This window comes from Saccopteryx bilineata, chromosome 1 (assembly GCF_036850765.1).
Source record: "Saccopteryx bilineata isolate mSacBil1 chromosome 1, mSacBil1_pri_phased_curated, whole genome shotgun sequence".
Lineage (NCBI taxonomy): Eukaryota > Metazoa > Chordata > Mammalia > Chiroptera > Emballonuridae > Saccopteryx > Saccopteryx bilineata.
In genome coordinates, this window is record NC_089490.1 from 159678792 (window position 1) to 159697246 (window position 18455).

The window sequence follows — 18455 nt, forward strand, 5'->3', positions numbered from 1 at the left end:
CCCTTCTCTCTCTTTTTCCCCTCTCTATAATGAATAAATAAAATCTTTAAAAAAAAAAAGCAGCATAGGATAAATAGTTCCTTATTTCAGGACTTCTCAGAGCCTTTCATGTACAAATGTGCATGTGAGTCTCCATGGAGGGAGTATAATATCCAAATTTTACTTTACCACAGAATATCTTGCTACCTTTTATCTTTTGGTCCAGTAGCTCCCTGCACCATATGTTTAAACATTTACTAGATATCAAACACAGTTGTAAGTATTTTATATATTTCAACCCATTTGATATGCTACATATATTTGCTCTTTCTTAATATTATGTGGAAATCTGTCTTTTTTCTAAAAAGAAGTAATATGCCGCCTGACCAGGCACAGTGGATAGAGCATCGGACTGGGACGCAGAGTACCCAGGTTCAAAACCCCGAGGTCGCCTAACCAGGCATTGGCACAGTGGATAGAGTGTTGGACTGGGATGTGGAAGACCCAGGTTCGAGACCCCGAGGTCTCCAGCTTGAGCAAGGGCTCATCTGGTTTGACCAAAAGCTCACCAGCTTGAACCCAAGGTCGCTGGCTCGAGTAAGGAGTTACTTGCTCTCCTGAAGGCCCGCGGTCAATGCACATATGAGAAGGCAATCAATGAACAATTAAGGTGTTGCAATGCACAACGAAAAACTAATGATTGATGCTTCTCATCTCTCTGTTCCTGTCTGTCTGTCCCTGTCTATCCCTCTCTCTGACTCTGTCTTTGTAAAAAAAAACAAAAACAAAAAACACCCCGAGGTCACAGGCTGGAGCACAGGCTCATCTGGCTTGAGCGCAGGCTCAACAGCTTGAGCGCGGGTTCTCTGGCTTGAGCGTGAGATCATAGACATGACTCCATGGTCGCTGGCTTGACCCCGAAGGTCGCTGGTTTGAAGCCCAAGGTCTCTGGCTTGAGAAAGGGGTCCCTCATTCTGCTGTAGCCCTCCGGTCAAGGCATATATAAGAAAGCAATCAATGAACAACTAAGCCTCAATGAAGAATTGATGCTTCTCATCTCTCTCCCTTCCTGTCTGTCCCCATCTGTCCCTCTCTCTTTCTCTCTCTCTCTGTCTCTGTCACACACACACACACACAAAAAGAAGTAATGTGCTGTAACAGAGAATGTAAAGAAGTGATGTGTATGTGTCTGTGTAAATGCAGAATATAAGTCCTAGGCATTGATTCATTTATAATTCATTATAATGTTTTCTATCTTATTGATGATTAATCTGTTTATATAACTCGCTTTAGATACTTATGATATTCACTGTATACTGTATATTAAATATCAATATAATTTTTGATGATTTCTTGGAGCATTTCATTTGTAGAACACTTATTGATACCTACTATAATCTATTTACAGTTTACCACATGAGCTTTGGCATTCCATTAATATAGTAAACTTTTCCTGGTTTAATATGTTTTGTAAATGTTGATTATATACATATAGTTTTATCTTTTAAAATATTGCTAAATTTTAGTAAAAAAATTATTGTAAAACATGCTTAAAGGAAAAATGGACCTCCCCATCAATATAACCACTATTTACATTTTTTTGTATATTTTTATAACATTTTGGTAGCTACTTTTTGGAGATACGGACCACCTCCACCCTCTAGCTATTGAACCACACTTCTTACTTTTTTTGTTCCTTTCCTTGAATTAGGCTGGCTCTGTGACTTCTTTTGATTAGCAGAATGAGCAGTAGTGATTCTACATGACTCTGAGGCTAAGTCTTAAGAAGTCTTGCAGCTTTTTTCAAGTTCTCTTAGAATGATTGCTGTGGGAGAAGCCAGCCTCTGGTGAGAAATCTAGACCGCTCTGAATTCCAAACTAGTCATATGGACAGGCTTGTGTGAAAGGAGGGAGGGAAGTTGTGCACCTATTGATTGCTTTTCATCATGCCGTGGCTAGAGCTCGAACCAGTGACCTCAGGATGAAGTTGGTGCCCTGAGGATCGAGCCAGCAACTCGGAATCCAACTGGCGACCTTGGTGTTCTGGGATGATGCTCTGTCCACTGTGCCACCAGCCAGGCCTTATTTGTTTTTCTATATGAACTTAGAATCACCTTGTTTAATTCCCAGATAACTCTGTTGGTGTTTTTATTGGAATTATTAAATTTAATGATTGAATCAAGGAGAATGTACACTTTTATGTATAGTGATTCTTTCTAGCCAAGAACATGTTTTATAAGCATTTTAAAGCTTCTTCTAATACATCACTTATTTCTCTTATTAAATTTATTCCTAACTGTTCTATCCCTTTTGTTACTATGGAAGTATTAGTTTGCTAGGACTGCCAAAACAAGATACCACAGACTGGGTGGCTAAAACAATATTTACAGAGGTTAGAAGTCCAAGATCAAGGTGCCAGCATGGTTGGTTTCCTCTGAGGCCTCTCTCCTTGGCTTGTAGAAGACTGGCCACCCTCTTACTGTTTCCTCACATGGTTTTTTCTATGCTTATCCCTGCTGACTGTGTGTCCAAATTTCCCCTTCTTATAGGACATCAGTCAGATTGGTTTAAGGTCCACCTATATGACTTCATTTAACCACAATTACCTGTTTAAAGGCTCTGTCTCCAAATAAGTCACATTCTGAAATACTGGGATTTATGGCTTCAACATACGAATTTTAGGGGGATACAGTTTAGCCCATAACAATGACAGATGAAGAATTTTCTTTTACCTAGTAACTGTTACTTGTATAGCTGAAAGTGATTTGAGTATTTTATTTTGCACTTAGCTATCTTGCTTATGATTTATAATAGTTTTTACTTTATTCTCTTAAAATTACTTTATTTATAAATAGTCATTTTCTATCCTTTATAATTTTTATACCTTTTTTGTCTAATTGCAGTCAGAACTGTTGATACAAGGTTAATTAAGAGTAGTAGTAGTAGCCTGTCCAGGCGGTGGACGGTGGATAGAGCATCGGACTGGGATGCGGAGGACCCAGGTTCAAAACCCCGAGGTCACCAACTTGAGCGCGGGCTCACCAGCTTAAGCAAGTGGTTGCTGGCTTGAGCATGAGATCATGGACATGACCCCAAGGTCGCTGGCTTGAGCAAGGAGTCACTTGCTTTGCTGGAGTGCCGCCCCCCCTCAAGGCACATATGAGAAAGCAATCAATGAACAACTAAGGTGTCGCAACAAAGAATTGATGCTTCTCATCCCTCTCCCTTTCTGTCTGTCTGTCCCTCTCTCTGACTCTCTCTTTGTCTTTGTCAAAAAAAGAAAAAAAAAGAGTAGTAGCAGTAGATCCTCTTGTTGTATTCCTGACTTTAATGAGAACAGTAGCTTCTGGTGTTCCCATTAAACATGGTGCTGGCTTTTGGAATGACAGATCTATTTTGTCACTTTATAAGGGCTTATTATCATCTATTTTTATTTTATTACAATTTTTTTTTCTTAAATGAGAAGCAGGGAGGCAGAGAAACAGACTCCTGCATGCACCCTGACTGGGATCCACCTGGCAAACCCCCTAATGGAGCAATGCTCTGCCCATCTGCAACCTACTTCTTTGCTTGGCAACCGAGCTATTTTAGTGGCTGAGGCAAGGTCATGGAGCTATCCTCAGCACCTGGGGCCAACTTGCTCCAACTGAGCCATGGCCACGGTGGTAAGAGAAGAGAGTAATAGAGAGAAGGGCAAGGGGGAGGGGTGGAGAAGCAGATGGTCACTTCTGTTGTGTACCCTAACCAGGAATCAAACCCAGGACATCCAGACGCCAGACCAATGCTCTACCACTGAGCCAACTGGCCAGGGCCCTTTATTATAATTTTTAATAAATGGATATTTTTACAATTTTTAATTTTTTTAAATTTATTTATTTATGTATTTTTTACAGGGACTGAGAGTGAGTCAGAGAGAGGGATAGACAGGGACAGACAGACAGGAACGGAGAGAGATGAGAAGCATCAATCATTAGTTTTTCATTGCGCATTGCAACACCTTAGTTGTTCATTGATTGCTTTCTCATATGTGCCTTGACCACAGGCCTTCAGCAGACCGAGTAACCCCTTGTTGGACCCAGCGACCTTGGGTTCAAGCTGGTAGGCTTTTGCTCAAACCAGATGAGCCCGCACTCAAGCTGGTGACCTTGGGGTCTCGAACCTGGGTCTTCTGCATCCCAGTCTGACGCTCTATCCACTGCGCCACTGCCTGGTCAGGCTATTTTTACAATTTTTAAAAACTAAGAATGGATAATTAATTAGTCAAGTGCCTTTTTTTGCATACATGGAAATTATTATATATATTTTCTCTTTGATCCAATAATGTATGGAATTTATAAATTAGTTTTCTAATATTGAATCATTTTTGCTTTTCTATATTTGGTTATGACATATTTTTTGAATTTTCTGTTGGTTTCTTTTTGCATAAAAATTCATAAGTGAGATATCTGTAATTGTTTTGAGTCTGTTGAGTTAGGTACAATTTTATGCTTGATTCTGGGGTCAATTTTGTTTATATTTTCCTATAATTTTTTCTGTTAATTTCAAAGTTTATTTGCATGCAATTGAGCAAAGTAATCTCTTAATGTTACTTTAGTTTTGTTCTCTTTGTAGCTGTTTACTTATTTCTACTTGTTTATGTGTGTACACACATGGGCTATTTTCTTCCCTTTGTTTTAAGTAGGGTAGAGAATGGTTATTATTCTTTTCAAATAACCAACTTTGGGGCTTATTAGTTATTTTTGTCTTTTAATTTCTTGTATCTTTATTCCTTCAATTTCTTTTTCTTGTGATTGCTTTATTGATCTAATTTTATAGTAATAAAATTAATTTTATTACTATAATTTTATTACTAAAACTAATTTTATAGTAATAAAATTAATATTCCTAGTTAGTCACTATGGTTACATGTTCTGCAGAAGTTTTAAGTTGTTAGTAGTCAGAACTGTCAATCTTTTAGTTTTATATATATATCTTCTTTGTTTCATATTTCTCTTCTAAAAAGGCCTTTTATGCCTCCTATTATATAAATGTTCTTTATGCTTTTCATAGTTTTATATCTTATTTTTAAGTTTCTATAATTTTTTTTCTTATTGTGTGAGGTGGTGTCTAAATTATTTGTTTCCAGGTGGAGTGCCAACCATCCCAGTGTTATGTATTGAACAAGCTATCTTTTCCTCATTTATTTGAAGTAGTTATTTAACTTTTCACATTATTGTGAAAAATCTTATTGATTTTTTTGGATTATTTCAAGTTTATAGGATTATTTGGGGGATAATTAAATTAATATCTTTAAAATATTGAACCTTTACATGTAGAAATATGGAATATTTCTTCATTTACTTAAGTTTTTCTGTGTCCAATAGGATTTATCATTTTCTTTTTCTTATTAGGTTTATTTGTAGGTGTCCTATAGTTTCTTTTAAGATTATAAATTAAATTATTTTCATTGTTTTTCTTACCTGGTTATTGATATTAATAATATTTAAGAAACTTTTGATTTTTGTATATTAATCTTACCCAACTTAGTTACTGAATCCTTTGTTTTTATTTGTTTTTTTCAGTTGATTTTTTTGGATTTTCAGGATAGTCTTATTCTGTCTTTGTTCCCAGAACTTACACTGTTTTTAAGTTTCCATTCTGTCAGGGTGTCTCCAGAATTGACTAAGACTTCTGGAATGGTAGCTGTATTCTTCATATCTCCAGAGGACAGAGTTAGGACAGATGGACAGAACAGCTAGAGCTATTTTAACACGGAAGAAAAGCTAATGTTACAATATTAATGTCAGCTAAAATACAGTTGAAGGTGAAGAGTATTAATAAAGTAAAATAAGCAGCTAGAGCATTACTGAAATTTACGTAAGACTTCATGTAGGCTTGAAAATAAAAATCAGAAGGAAAACTGATTATGTGAAAGATTTTAGCATACCTCTATTAAAATTAATGAAGAATACAGGGAAGATTTGAACAACACAACTGATGAAGTTGATCTAATACACATAGAAACTTTTGTACCCAGCAAATAGAGAAAATGCAGTATTTTTGAATACTTAGAAAAATTGTGTCCTAAATCACAAAATAAGTCTCCAAAAGTTAAGGTAACTGGAGTCTATAGACCAGATTATCTGACCACAATAATTAAACTTGAAACCAGCATAAAAAGACATTTTTGAAAAACTCATCTGACTAGAAACTAGAAAATGCGCTTTCAAATAGTGCATAGATTGAAGAGGAAGCTTGCAGACAGAAAGCTAGCAGTAGAGATGAAGTAGGTAGATGGAAGAACATATTAAAGATAACTTTTTTATATTGTGTTTACCAAAGATAGGGCTAGCAAAATTGGCCAATACAGGTACTACTTGAACTGCTATTCTTGTTCATGGTTTATTTGGACATGAATAATGTCTTTATTTAGAAGGTAGCCAGTGTGTGCTAGTAAGAAAAATATAAAACTCGAAAAATATATATAAATTATAAATTTTTTGTCAAATGTTCAGAAGTGTATCTTTCCATATAACCAGAAAATTAACTTGAACTATATGAGTGAAAAGATCAAATTTGTAGAATTACTTTACTATTGTTTGTTTTATTTAGAAAATTTGATTATGGCATTTAATAGATAGTTCTTTTTATGTATTTAAGGTGTTTGTCTTTCCCTTCTTGTAGGTCACCCATATGAGTCGTCCAGACCTGATTCTCTTTCTGATGAAATACCTGATGGCCCTCATAGTTGGTATCCCCTCCATTTTTTGGGTTGGAAGCAAAAAGACATGCTTTGAATGGGCCAGTTTTTTTCATGGTCGTAGAAAAAAAGAGTAAGTTGAAGTAATTTATCAGTGTTCACAAACTTCACATTCACATGATTTTTTTTGTGTGTTGCTTACATGAAAATAACTTGGATTTGAAGGAAGTATTCCAATAAGATTATAACTTCAGATGCCATCAGTTAAGATCGACACAGTAGCTAAAAACTTATTTTGAGAAGATAACCAAGTAGAATTGGGCTTAAGATCTCTTCCTTACTAATTCAGAATATTTGAGGGAAGGTCAATATTTAATTTTAAAATCCAAATTGTAATTTTTCTTAAAATTAAAAACAAATGAATGCTTTTCTATATATTCTTATTTTATCTTCTTGATATTCCTGTGAAGGTTGGCATATTATCATTTCTGTGTTACAGGTGAAAAAAAGACAGAGAAGTTAGCTGCCTTGGTCAAAGGTATTAGATTAGGCTTCTATTTCCAGTTATTCATTGTTTCTCCAAGTGTACCATATAAGAGCTAGCATGTTATTCCATTCTGATGTAGTACACATTAAAGCCAAAATAGAAAAAATATTGTTAGATAACATGAAATATGTTTAAGAAAGTATTTTAATTCAATTCATAGATGGCCATACTGCATATTAGAATATCATGGTAAATGTGAGGCTTGCGAAAGCAGTCTTTGGAGAGCATATTTAAGGAATCTTTAATTTTTTGAACCCTTAGTTCATAAAATAAAGCAAAACTCTTTAATATTCACAGACAACTTATTTTCAAACTTTTTACACAGTGTAAATCTTATATGAATACTATATCTGAAATCTGAGTTAGTGGAATCCATCTAGGGTCCATGGAAAATGGGCTTTCATGGACAACCCATAAAACCCTTAAGACTGTGTTTACAATATGTTATGCCTTGTATGGCACAATGCACCTTTATTATACAACTTAAAGTGCCTCTATAACAAAAAAAATCTATATTTTCTAAAATATTAGTAATTAGCAGTTTCTGTTAAACAGTTTAGATTTAAATAAAATCACATTTTAAAAATATATACTTCTTGCCTGACCTGTGGTGGCGCAGTGAATAAATCCTCAACCTGTAATGCTGAGGTCGCCAGTTCGAAACCCCAGGCTTGCCTGGTGAAGGCACATATGGGAGTTGATGTTTCCTGCTCCTCCCCACCTTCTCTCTCTCTCTCTCTCTCTCTCTCTGTCTCTCCTCTCTGAAATGAATTAAAAAAAAAAAAAATATATATATATATATATATATTTATATATATATATATATATATATATATTTATTTATTTCTTGGCCCTGGCTGGTTGGGGCAATGGTAGAATGTTGGCTATAGTGTAGATGTCCCCTGTTTGATTCCTAGTTGGGGCACAAAGAAGAGGCAACCATCTGCTTCTCTACCCCTCCCCCTCTCCCTCCCTCCCTCCCTCTTTCCCATCCTCTCTTTTCCTCTCCCTCTCCTGCAGCCATGCCCTCAGTTGGTTCAAGTACATAGGCCCCAGGGCTGAGAATGGCTCTGTAGAGCCTCCACCTCAGGCATTGGTTGTGAGCATTGCCCCAGATAAGCAGAGCATTGGCCCCAGACCAAGGTTGCCAGGTGGATCCTGGTCACAGGCCATGTGGGGAGTCTGTCTCTCTGTCTTTCCTCCTCTGAAATTTAAATAAATAAGTAAATAAATAAAATATTTTTTAAATGAAATTGTTAATCTTATTTTAACTTTAACTCTGATTCTCATAATCACTCATTTACATAAACGGAGACACTGATCTTTGCAAGTATTTAATTGGGTCTTTTATTAATTTAATAACTGCTTTGTTTATTGTCATAAACATCTATCTGATTTTAACACTTTCATAGTAAACACTTCTGTTCTTGACAATAATTTATCCCTTTAAATTTTTTCTGTTAAGCCTTTAATGTGTTTGGGACTTAATTATATATTTACTTTGATTAATTTTTCATATGTTTTGTTCTAATTATGACCCCTCATGTTTGTTCCAGCACTAGACAACTGCTTCTGCCATAAAATCAACTTGTAACCTTGAAGCAATTGCTCTTACAAGTTAAAAAATGTATCTACTATGATGAGGGCTTCCTACTTCTATAAACTATGCAATAACACAGTTTCTCTACTTTATAGTAATATCTTTGTAATTTTTCAGGGTCCTTTTGAATCATAAAATTCTTTAGCTGAAAGGGACTTTTTAGAAATAATTAAATTGTATAACTTTATTTTAGAAATGAGGAAAATGAAGGAAAGGAGACAGTGGCTTGCCCAAGATCACATATTTATTGACACAGTTGGAACTAAAAATTTTATTTCTTTATTCTAGTGCAGCCCTCTCTCCATCTGTTACTTTAGGGGACAGATTGACATGAATTTTTGTTATATTCTTTTCTTTGCCAACAATGTGATCTTACATCTGTCTTAAAGACATTATGTAGAGAGCAGTTAATTTCAAGAATAACATCAATGTGTCACAAAAGTATTGTTTATTCATCTTTAGAAATAGTGATCTTTATCTTAAACTTAGTATTTTGTTGTCTAGGATAGTGAATGAGAGCCGACAGGTACTCCAAGAACCTGATTTTGCTCAGTCCCTCCTAAGGGACCCAAATACTCCTATTATAAGAAAATCAAGAGGAACTTCCACGCAAGGAACATCCACACATGCTTCTTCAACTCAGCTGGCTATGGTGGATGATCAGAGGAGCAAAGCAGGGAGTGTCCACAGCAAAGTGAGCAGCTACCATGGCAGCCTCCACAGGTCCCGGGATGGCAGGTGAGTTATTGGTAGCCTGGTTTATCTCATACACTGAAATACAGTCACATAGCAGAAGGAAGGGCAGTCAATTCTGAAATAGAAATTGTACGTTATTTTTCTTTTAAAAAAAGGAAGAAATTGTACATTATTCAAAACTCTTTTGAACTTTACTAGAAACAGTTGCCCCAGATTATGATCCAATTTAAAGCCAGTCAGAGTAGTTTAGAGTTTTGACTTGATTCAGTGAACAATATGAGGACATTGAAGGGTACTGAGCAGAGAGGAAGGCAGGGTGAAAGTGGTTGTTTTAGTAAGATTAATTTAGCAAACAGTTATTGGAATACCTACTGTATAAGTCACAGTTCTGGGAATACAGAGATGGTGTAGACATACTCTTTGTTTTTAATAAGCTCACAGTCTATTAAAAAAGATAATGTAGTCACTATTAGTGTGTGGTTAAAAACATGGGATCTGGAATGATAATCTTCAGCTTCCTCATCTATATAGTTAAAATAGTAATAATATCTGCCCCTTTAGAAATGTTGTAAAAAATAAATGAGATAATATATCTGATTGCTTAGGACAGTGCCAGTCCTCAGTAAGTGCCTGATACTAACTTCTGTTATTATTATAAGTGAACGATTAAAGTAAAATATAGCCTGACCTGTGGTGGTGCAGTGGATAGAACGTCGACCTGGAACACTGAGGTCGCCAGTTCGGGACCCTGGGCTTGCCTGGTCAAGGCACATATGGGAGTTGATGCTTCCAGCTCCTCCCTTCCTTCTCTCTCTCTGTCTCTCCTCTCTCTCTCTCTCTCTCTCTCTCTCTCTCTCTCTCTCTCTCCTCGCTAAAAAAAAAGGAATAAATAAAAAATTAAAATAAAATAAAGTAAAATATAAATATGATGGTATAGTTGACCCTTCTTATCCATGGGTTTTGCATTTGTGTATTCAACCAAATGCAGATCAAAAGTATTTGGTGAAAAAAGTGTTACTTTGTTGCTGACATGTACCATGTAATTTACCTACAGTGGTTGTGTCTGTCCTGAAGATGTACATTTTTTCTTCTTGTCATTCCTTAAACAGTATAGTACAGCAAATATTTATATAGCACTTACATTGTATTAGATATTATAAGTAATCTAGAGATGATTTAAAGTATATAGCATATAGGAGGGTGTGTGTAGGTTATATGCAAATACACTATTTTATAAAAGGACTTGAACAACCAAGGATTTTAGTATCCATGGGGCTCCTAGAACTAATCCCTGGTGGATACTAAGGGAAGACTGTATAATCCAGAGGTTGGCAAACATTTTCTATAAAGAACCACATAGTAAATATTTTAGGCTTGTGGGACATATGTTCTCTGTTGCAACTATTCATTTATGCTGTTGTAGCATGAAAGCAGCTGTAGACATTATGTAGTCAAAATGGGAATGGCTATATTCCAATAAAATTTTACTTATAAAAATAGGAAGGGTGCAGGTCAGAGAAAGCTTCACAGAGAGAATGAGAGAAGGGGATGCATTTTGTTAAATTTAACAGTGGAGACACCAGATTAGAAACTTATCTTAGCAGCTTTGCAATAATTCCATTTGAGAGATGAAGGTTAATAGGAAAGTAATGGCAGTAGGAAAAGGGGAAGAACTGATCTGAAAAATATTTAGAAAGAAGAAATGAAAAGATAGGAATGGAGTCTGACTGGTGGTGGTGCTGTGGATAGAGTGTCAACCTGGAACACTGAGGTCCCACGTTCAAAACCTGAGGTTACCAGCTTGAGTGTGGGATTATCAGCACGATCCCAATGTCATTGGCTTGAGCCCAAAGATTGCTGGCTTCATACCCAAGGTCACTGGCTTGAGTAAGGGGTCACTGGCTCAGCTTGAGCCTCCCAGTCAAGGCACATATGATAAGTAATCAATGAACAACTAAGGTGAAGCCACTACAAGTTAATGCTTCTCACTCTCTTCTCTCTCTCTCTCTTTCTCTGTCTTTCTCTCTCTCTCAAAATCAATTTTAAAAAAAGAAAGAAAAAATAGGAATTGGTGATGGATTAATAACAACTATAGAGAAAGACTGTGTCAGAGTTTTTTTTGTTTTTGTTTTTGTTGTAATGATTTCTAGTTTGGGAAACAAAGAATGAAAATTCTTATTCCTAAAATAGAAAGCATTCTGTTAACTTTAAAACATTTGTTTCTACAACTGTCTGGTATCTTTTCAGTCTCATCCCACCCTTTCTCTATCTTCTCTATCCTAGTGTAGGATATAATTCCTATATTTAACGTTCTTTTTAGATCCTCTCAGCAGATCTTTTGTCTTCTAACTGGGTCAGCCACTCTGTGTTTTATAAAGCCGCAGTTTTTCTCTGACTATGACATAGTTTCTGTCTTGTATCCATTCTTTTTCCTTTCCTTGCCTGATTTGGAAATGAAATTTTGAATATTTCCTTCCCACCTATTCTGTTCATTTCTTGGGTAGCTGCTTATTTACTCCTTCTTACTCACCTATACCATGTTTTTAACCACATTCAGAGATCTTTTATCTTTCCTGCCTTTTTCTTCCCATTCAGCACTCCTATATAAGAAGCATTCTTCTAAGTGCAAGGGACCCAGAGATAGAAGACAGAGAGTGAACAGTCAGTTATAATACACCTTAATGGGTATAATAAAATGATATACAATGTGTTCTAGGACCCCAGAGAAGAAAGCCATCTTGCTCATCACGGAAGGTCAGAGGAAACTTCACAAACAACATTGCACTTCTACTTTGAATAGGATTCCTAGGATGCAGTTGGAAAATAAAGACAAGGACACAGTATATGCAGTATATGCAGGGGCAAGGGAGACTGAAGTCTTTTAGGTCCCGGAGTATGGCTACTGCATAGTGTATACATTTGGGGAATTGTGATGATTAATAATATTAGGTTTGGATTTGAGAACAATCACTTTGGTGACAGCAGAGGAGAGAAGGAAATTTTAAGTAAGCCCAGTTAGGGGATCTATCTTACGATACTCATAAGGAGGGAGGGAATAAGAGAGTCCTGTAGATTATTACCCTTTGTCAACATCATCCTCCATGAAATAACTATCAGCATTATCTGACATTCAATATTATTAGCCTCATTCTTCTTTTCAATAAGAATTGAATGATTATTTATAGTGCAATGCCAATGTGTTTGCATGTGACATTCTGTATATAAAGAAATCTATAGAAGAAAGGGAAAGTGTAATTTCTGCTTTCTAGATGCATATTACCTCATAGGGAAGATAGGACATATACATAAGAACCAATTAAATAATAGTATGAGCCTGCATGTAATTGAAAGTGAGTGCTAGAGATGACTGATGTTATAGAACTTCAGAAAAAGGAAAGATCAGAGAAGATAAATAGGGTGAGTGAATGGCAATAACAAAAGATAAATTTATATTAAGTAGAGAATTTCTGAAGATAATGAAATATAGGGGATTTCAGCCTCTAGTATGAGTGAAACTAGAGGTTGGATAAGAAAGTTTATAATAATTAGTATGAGTTGTAATTAAAATTGTGAGATAGAATCCCTTGAGTCATTAAAAAAAAAAAAAAAAAAAAGACCAAGACCTTGGTAAATCTTTACAGTAATAACAATACAGGAAGAATAGCCGGCATGTGATTCAGAGAAAGTGCTAAAAACATGTGAGGAAATCAATTAAAGAAATGTCGTGGAATCCAGAGGATAGGTTATAACTTCATGTAATGGCCTTTTCCACCTCCCTGCTTGGAAAACCATACTCCGCCTCTAAGGCCTACTTAATTCTCATATCCATAGCAGTTAATTAATTCCTTTTTAATCATTCTTTTGGTATGACCTATTTTTGATATAGCTGCCTTTCCTTAGCTAAGTTTGCAGCTTCTGTAGAATGAGAACTAGGAGACAGACATCTCTGTATTTCTCTCAGAGTATGTAGCACAGTGAGACAAATATATTGATAACTAATGATTTTAGAAATAGTGTGAACATTTTCCAGAAATTCAGGGCTCAGACCTCATAGTGGCAGCCTACTAAGGACGTTCTGTAATGTGGGGCATGAGCACTCACACCGTGAGACTCTGCCGTACTCACAACCCCAGAGCATTGAACCTAACACTCTACACAAGGATTTTCCTAATTCACAACGATATCTCATGGAGATTTATTCTCGCATTCATCAGTTTTTTAAGTTTACTTGTTAACATTATCTTTTGGTCATCTTTTTCTCATCATCTCATGGTATATTGATTATGAGAGTTATACACACACACACACTCACTCTGGCCCAGACTCCCTGACGGATAATTATTAATCTCAGTGCTATGTAAAATAAATACACTTAGGTAAATACCCTTAGACATATATCAACTTAAAAGAATAAATAATTGGTAGTTAAATGAGAAGATGAGTGGAAAAGTAAGTAGATGAATGAGTAGGTGGAGGTTTGGGAATGAGTGATGAGGATGGTAAAAGTAGGTGGCAAGGGAATGCATAATAAGATACTAGTGAAATGAATTATTTATATTAATGGTAACAAATAGTACAGAGAATCAAAAAGAGTAAATCGCCTGACCAGGCGGTAGCGCAGTGGATAAGAGCATTGGACCGGGATGCAGAGGACCCAGGTTCAAGACCCTGAGGTCGCCAGATTGAGCACGGGCTCGTCCGATTTGAGCAAAAAGCTCACCAGCTTGAACCCAAGGTTGCTGGCTCCAGCAAAGGGTTACTCGGTCTGCTCAAGGCACATATGAGAAAGCAATCAATGAACAACTAAGGTGTTGCAACAATGAAAAACTAATGATTGATGCTTCTCATCTCTGTCCGTTCCTGTCTGTCTGTCCCTGTCTATCCCTCTCTCTCTCTGAAAAATAAAAAATAAAAATAAAAAAGAGTAAATCATCAAGTTTTTTCATTTTAATTTTGGAATATACTATATTTTCTTTTCAGCAAATTAACCATCCTTATTGTTTTACCTAAGCTTATCTTAAGATTAATATACATTTTCATATTTTATATTATATGGTCACAGTGTTTTAAAATGATTGTGAAAAGACAAATAAACTTGGTAATTCCCACATATACAATTGAGATTAAATACTATAATTACATTTATTTTTCTATGTAGTTGATTCCTAATTATCCATAGATGGGTTGTTTATATTCTAGAATTTTGTGAATAGCCATAATATTTCACTCAAATAATTAGACATAACTCAATATAGTAAATTTTTCTATGAAAAATATATTCTTTGGCCCTGGCCGGTTGGCTCAGCGGTAGAGCGTTGGCCTAGCGTGCGGAGGACCCGGGTTCGATTCCCAGCCAGGGCACATAGGAGAAGCGCCCATTTGCTTCTCCACCCCTCCGCCGAGCCTTCCTCTCTCTCTCTTCCCCTCCCGCAGCCAAGGCTCCATTGGAGCAAAGATGGCCCGGGCGCTGGGGATGGCTCTGTGGCCTCTGCCCCAGGTGCTAGAGTGGCTCTGGTCACAACATGGCGACGCCCAGGCTGGGCAGAGCATCGCCCCCTGGTGGGCAGAGTGTCGCCCCCTGGTGGGCGTGCCGGGTGGATCCCGGTCGGGCGCATGCGGGAGTCTGTCTGACTCTCCCTGTTTCCAGCTTCAGAAAAATGCAAAAAAAAAAAAGAAAAATATATTCTTTGAGTCATATTTATTACTGAAAGACTTAGGTTTCATTTTAGAAAATACCCAATTCCTATTTTTAAATAGAAATTTGGGTTTTTTAAAAAATTACTTTGATATTATTGCTAGAGCTACATTAGGTATTTATTTGAAACAGATACTTATGAAGTCATTGAGAGATGTAATATCTTCAAATTAGCTGGCAAATCATATTTGGAAAAATCACTCAGTTTAGGGCAATAATAATAGAATAACAAGCTCATTCTGAAATATTTACATTTAACATTGTAATTATTTTACCAAAACATGCAAATCAAATTTAAAACTGGAAACAACAGACATGCTTTCTTTTGTAAAAGGACTTCTCAGTTTTTAAAATCTGTGATCTAATGAAAACATTATTTAATAAGCACTGCTATAAAACTAGATCTCTTCAGTAGTGCATAAATCAGTCACTAAAATCTTTAAATTTTGCCTAACCGATGGTGGCACAGTGGATAGAGTGTCCACCTGGGATGCTGAGGACGCAGGTTGAAACCCCAAGGTCACCAGCATGGTTGCAGTCTCATCCGCTTGAGTGTCGGGTTGCCAGCTAGAGCGTGGGATCATTGCCATGGTCCCTGGCTTGAAGACCAAGGTCACTGGCTTGAGCAAGGGGTAACTGGCCTTGCTTGAGCACTCCCTCTCTGCCCCCCTCCATCAAGGCACATATGAGAAGCAATCAATGAACAATTAAAGTGCTGCAACTACGAGTTGTTGCTTTTCATCTCTCTCCTTTCCCCCCTTCTCACTTAAAAAAAATCTTTAAATTTTATAAATGATTATTGAGTCATGAAATTTGTTATAACTATGAGAGAATGATAAATGAATGCTTTGACAGCCAAGCGGTCTTCAGCTGCTGCTGATTAGTTCTTTTGATGACTATTTAAAAAGGAAATGGCCTGCTATGTTCTTTTTATTTTTAGAAACGTTTCTTAAAATTTAATATATTAATTAAAGTTATAAATTACATTTAGTTTAATTTTCTTTGAAGTTTGTTATCCTAAATTAAATGCTTTTTTTTAAAAGTGTGTCTGTATGAGTTTGAGTTTTCTAACCTCTGGTGGGGGTTCAGTGAGTCAGGATTGCAACAAAAGAAAATTTAACAGCTCCCCACTACTGCCTTTCAAGGTAAGTACAATGATGGCGGAGAAGACAGCCCATGATAAGCAATGTAGCCCAGTTGACATATTTAAAAGCTCCGTTTTGGGTCAGGGTACCAAGATAATTTGCTTTGGCAGGAATATATATTGCAGTGTGTTAGTTAGGATGTTGTTACATATGTTTAAGTAGATGTACTTTTTATGAACTAGCGTGGCATCCTCATAGTTCTGGAAAAAGTAATCAAGACTATTTACATAGTCATTTATTTAACTGTGAACTGGGCTCCCTGCTTGCCTATTTACTCATCTTGTTTTTGTTGTTGTTATACTAATTTCTCCTCTTAATTTTATATGCTCCCTCTTCATAGTCTTTTAATAAAATTTGAGTTGCTGTACTTCTGATTATAATCAATTTTCTAGAATTCCTGGTTCACTGCCATATTTCTTCTACTGTTGTTCCTTCTCTCCCTGAACTCACCCCATAACCTGAAACTCCTTTGAATGAGAAAAGTTAACCTTAGCTTCTGTACTTTTGCAGGTAATAGGACCTTAATTCTGAATGTAACGAGTAGATTTTTCTTCCTTTTTTTTTTTTTTTTTTTTTGGTTAGCCATATGAGTAATTCTACAGCATTAATGAAATGACTGTAAACCATCAAAGGTGGTTTCTTTCTCACTTACTGTTTCCTAATTATTTCCCATCATGCAGCCTTTTCATGGGAAGTGTTAGTATTGTTTCTCTAGTGTATTTTGTCACCCACTTCAAAATGAACTCCCCTCCGTTAGGTACACTCCCTGCAGTCACAGAGGGATGGAGGAGAGACTACCTCACGGCAGCATGTCGCGGCTGACGGATCACTCCAGGCACAGCAGTTCCCACCGGCTCAACGAGCAGTCCCGACACAGCAGCATCCGAGACCTCAGCAATAACCCTCTGACTCACATCACACACGGCACCAGCATGAATCGAGTTATTGAGGAAGATGGGACCAGTGCTTAAATCGTACGAAGGTGGAGAACGTGTGCCGTTTACAAAGCAGATTTTATTCTTTGCCTTTGCATGACTAATTGCTGTAACTCGCAATGTATCATGCGTTCAGTCAGGTGCAGATCGTGTCCATGGGAACAGTAGATTTTTGCTTTTTATATTGCATCAAACTTGGAACGTCAAGGCATCCAAAATGCTAAGAATTATATTGTCACATAAATAATTCTTATTTCTAGGTATGAAGAGATAATTATTTGTCTGGTAAGCATTTTTTATAAACCCACTATTTTATATTTAGAAAAATCCTCAATGTGTGGTGACTGCTTTGTAGTGAAGTTTCATATAATATTAACTAGTCGTGAGATGACAATTCTGGTCATTCTGGTAATAAAATGTCAGAATTAAGGAATTTTCTATGCAAGGTTTATTTCTCAGATAAATGGTAGGACTTTGTAGTTTTATTTCCATTAAGTGAAAAAGAACTGTGTTTTTAAACTGTAGGAGAACTTGATAAATCAGCAAAGGTATTTTAGCTAATAGAGTATAAGATCAACAGAAAAATCTGATTCGAAATTTTATCAAGTCAGAAATCCACCTCCCTCCTATTTAGACCAAATCTGACTAGAAATACTTCTACCAAAATCAATCTCAAATATACATATAAAATCTTCCACTACGGTATCAGAGAGATAAAGGACTAGAAGTATCAATGGGCATCCCCCCCATAATTGAGCTGTTTTTATTACTTTTGTAAATATTACTTTTACCGGCAGTGTTTTTATAACTTATCCATTTGCATGATAGAAAAATAATTTGTAGCCATCTTTTCCCAGATAGCAGTATTGATTCATAGAGAACTTTATGTTCAGATCTGTTCTGTGGAGGCATGTAATAAGATAAGCATCACACTTTATAAGGTTTTTTTGTATAACCACAATTACAAAATGGCAAAGTGTTTTTCTCTGTATTCATTGTTGTATCTTTCTACAGCAAGATGTGATCTTGCCAAAGCCACCAGATCTTGGCCCCCAGGCCCCTCCTCTCAGTGAGTTGATTATACTCGCCTTGCCCGGAAGCAAATAGGCTACAGCTTTTGCCCCCCACCTTATTTTCATATTCTGGAGCCGTCCTGTTTACAGCTGAAATATATATGAC

At 36.3% G+C, this 18455-nt stretch overlaps 1 protein-coding gene across 2 annotated transcripts in view; it reads left to right on the forward strand.

The window, feature by feature from the left end:
• The window catches only part of FZD3 (frizzled class receptor 3), a 98573-nt gene extending 80596 nt beyond the window's left edge, over positions 1 to 17977 (forward strand). For both annotated transcript variants that reach the window (XM_066278596.1, XM_066278597.1), the window contains exons 5-7: positions 6643 to 6791; positions 9310 to 9543; positions 17099 to 17977. In XM_066278596.1, the coding sequence (XP_066134693.1) occupies positions 6643 to 6791; positions 9310 to 9543; positions 17099 to 17312 (597 nt within the window). In that variant the 3' untranslated portion in view covers positions 17313 to 17977. The remainder of the gene's footprint in view (positions 1 to 6642; positions 6792 to 9309; positions 9544 to 17098) is intronic.
• The last annotated feature ends 478 nt before the right edge of the window (positions 17978 to 18455 follow it).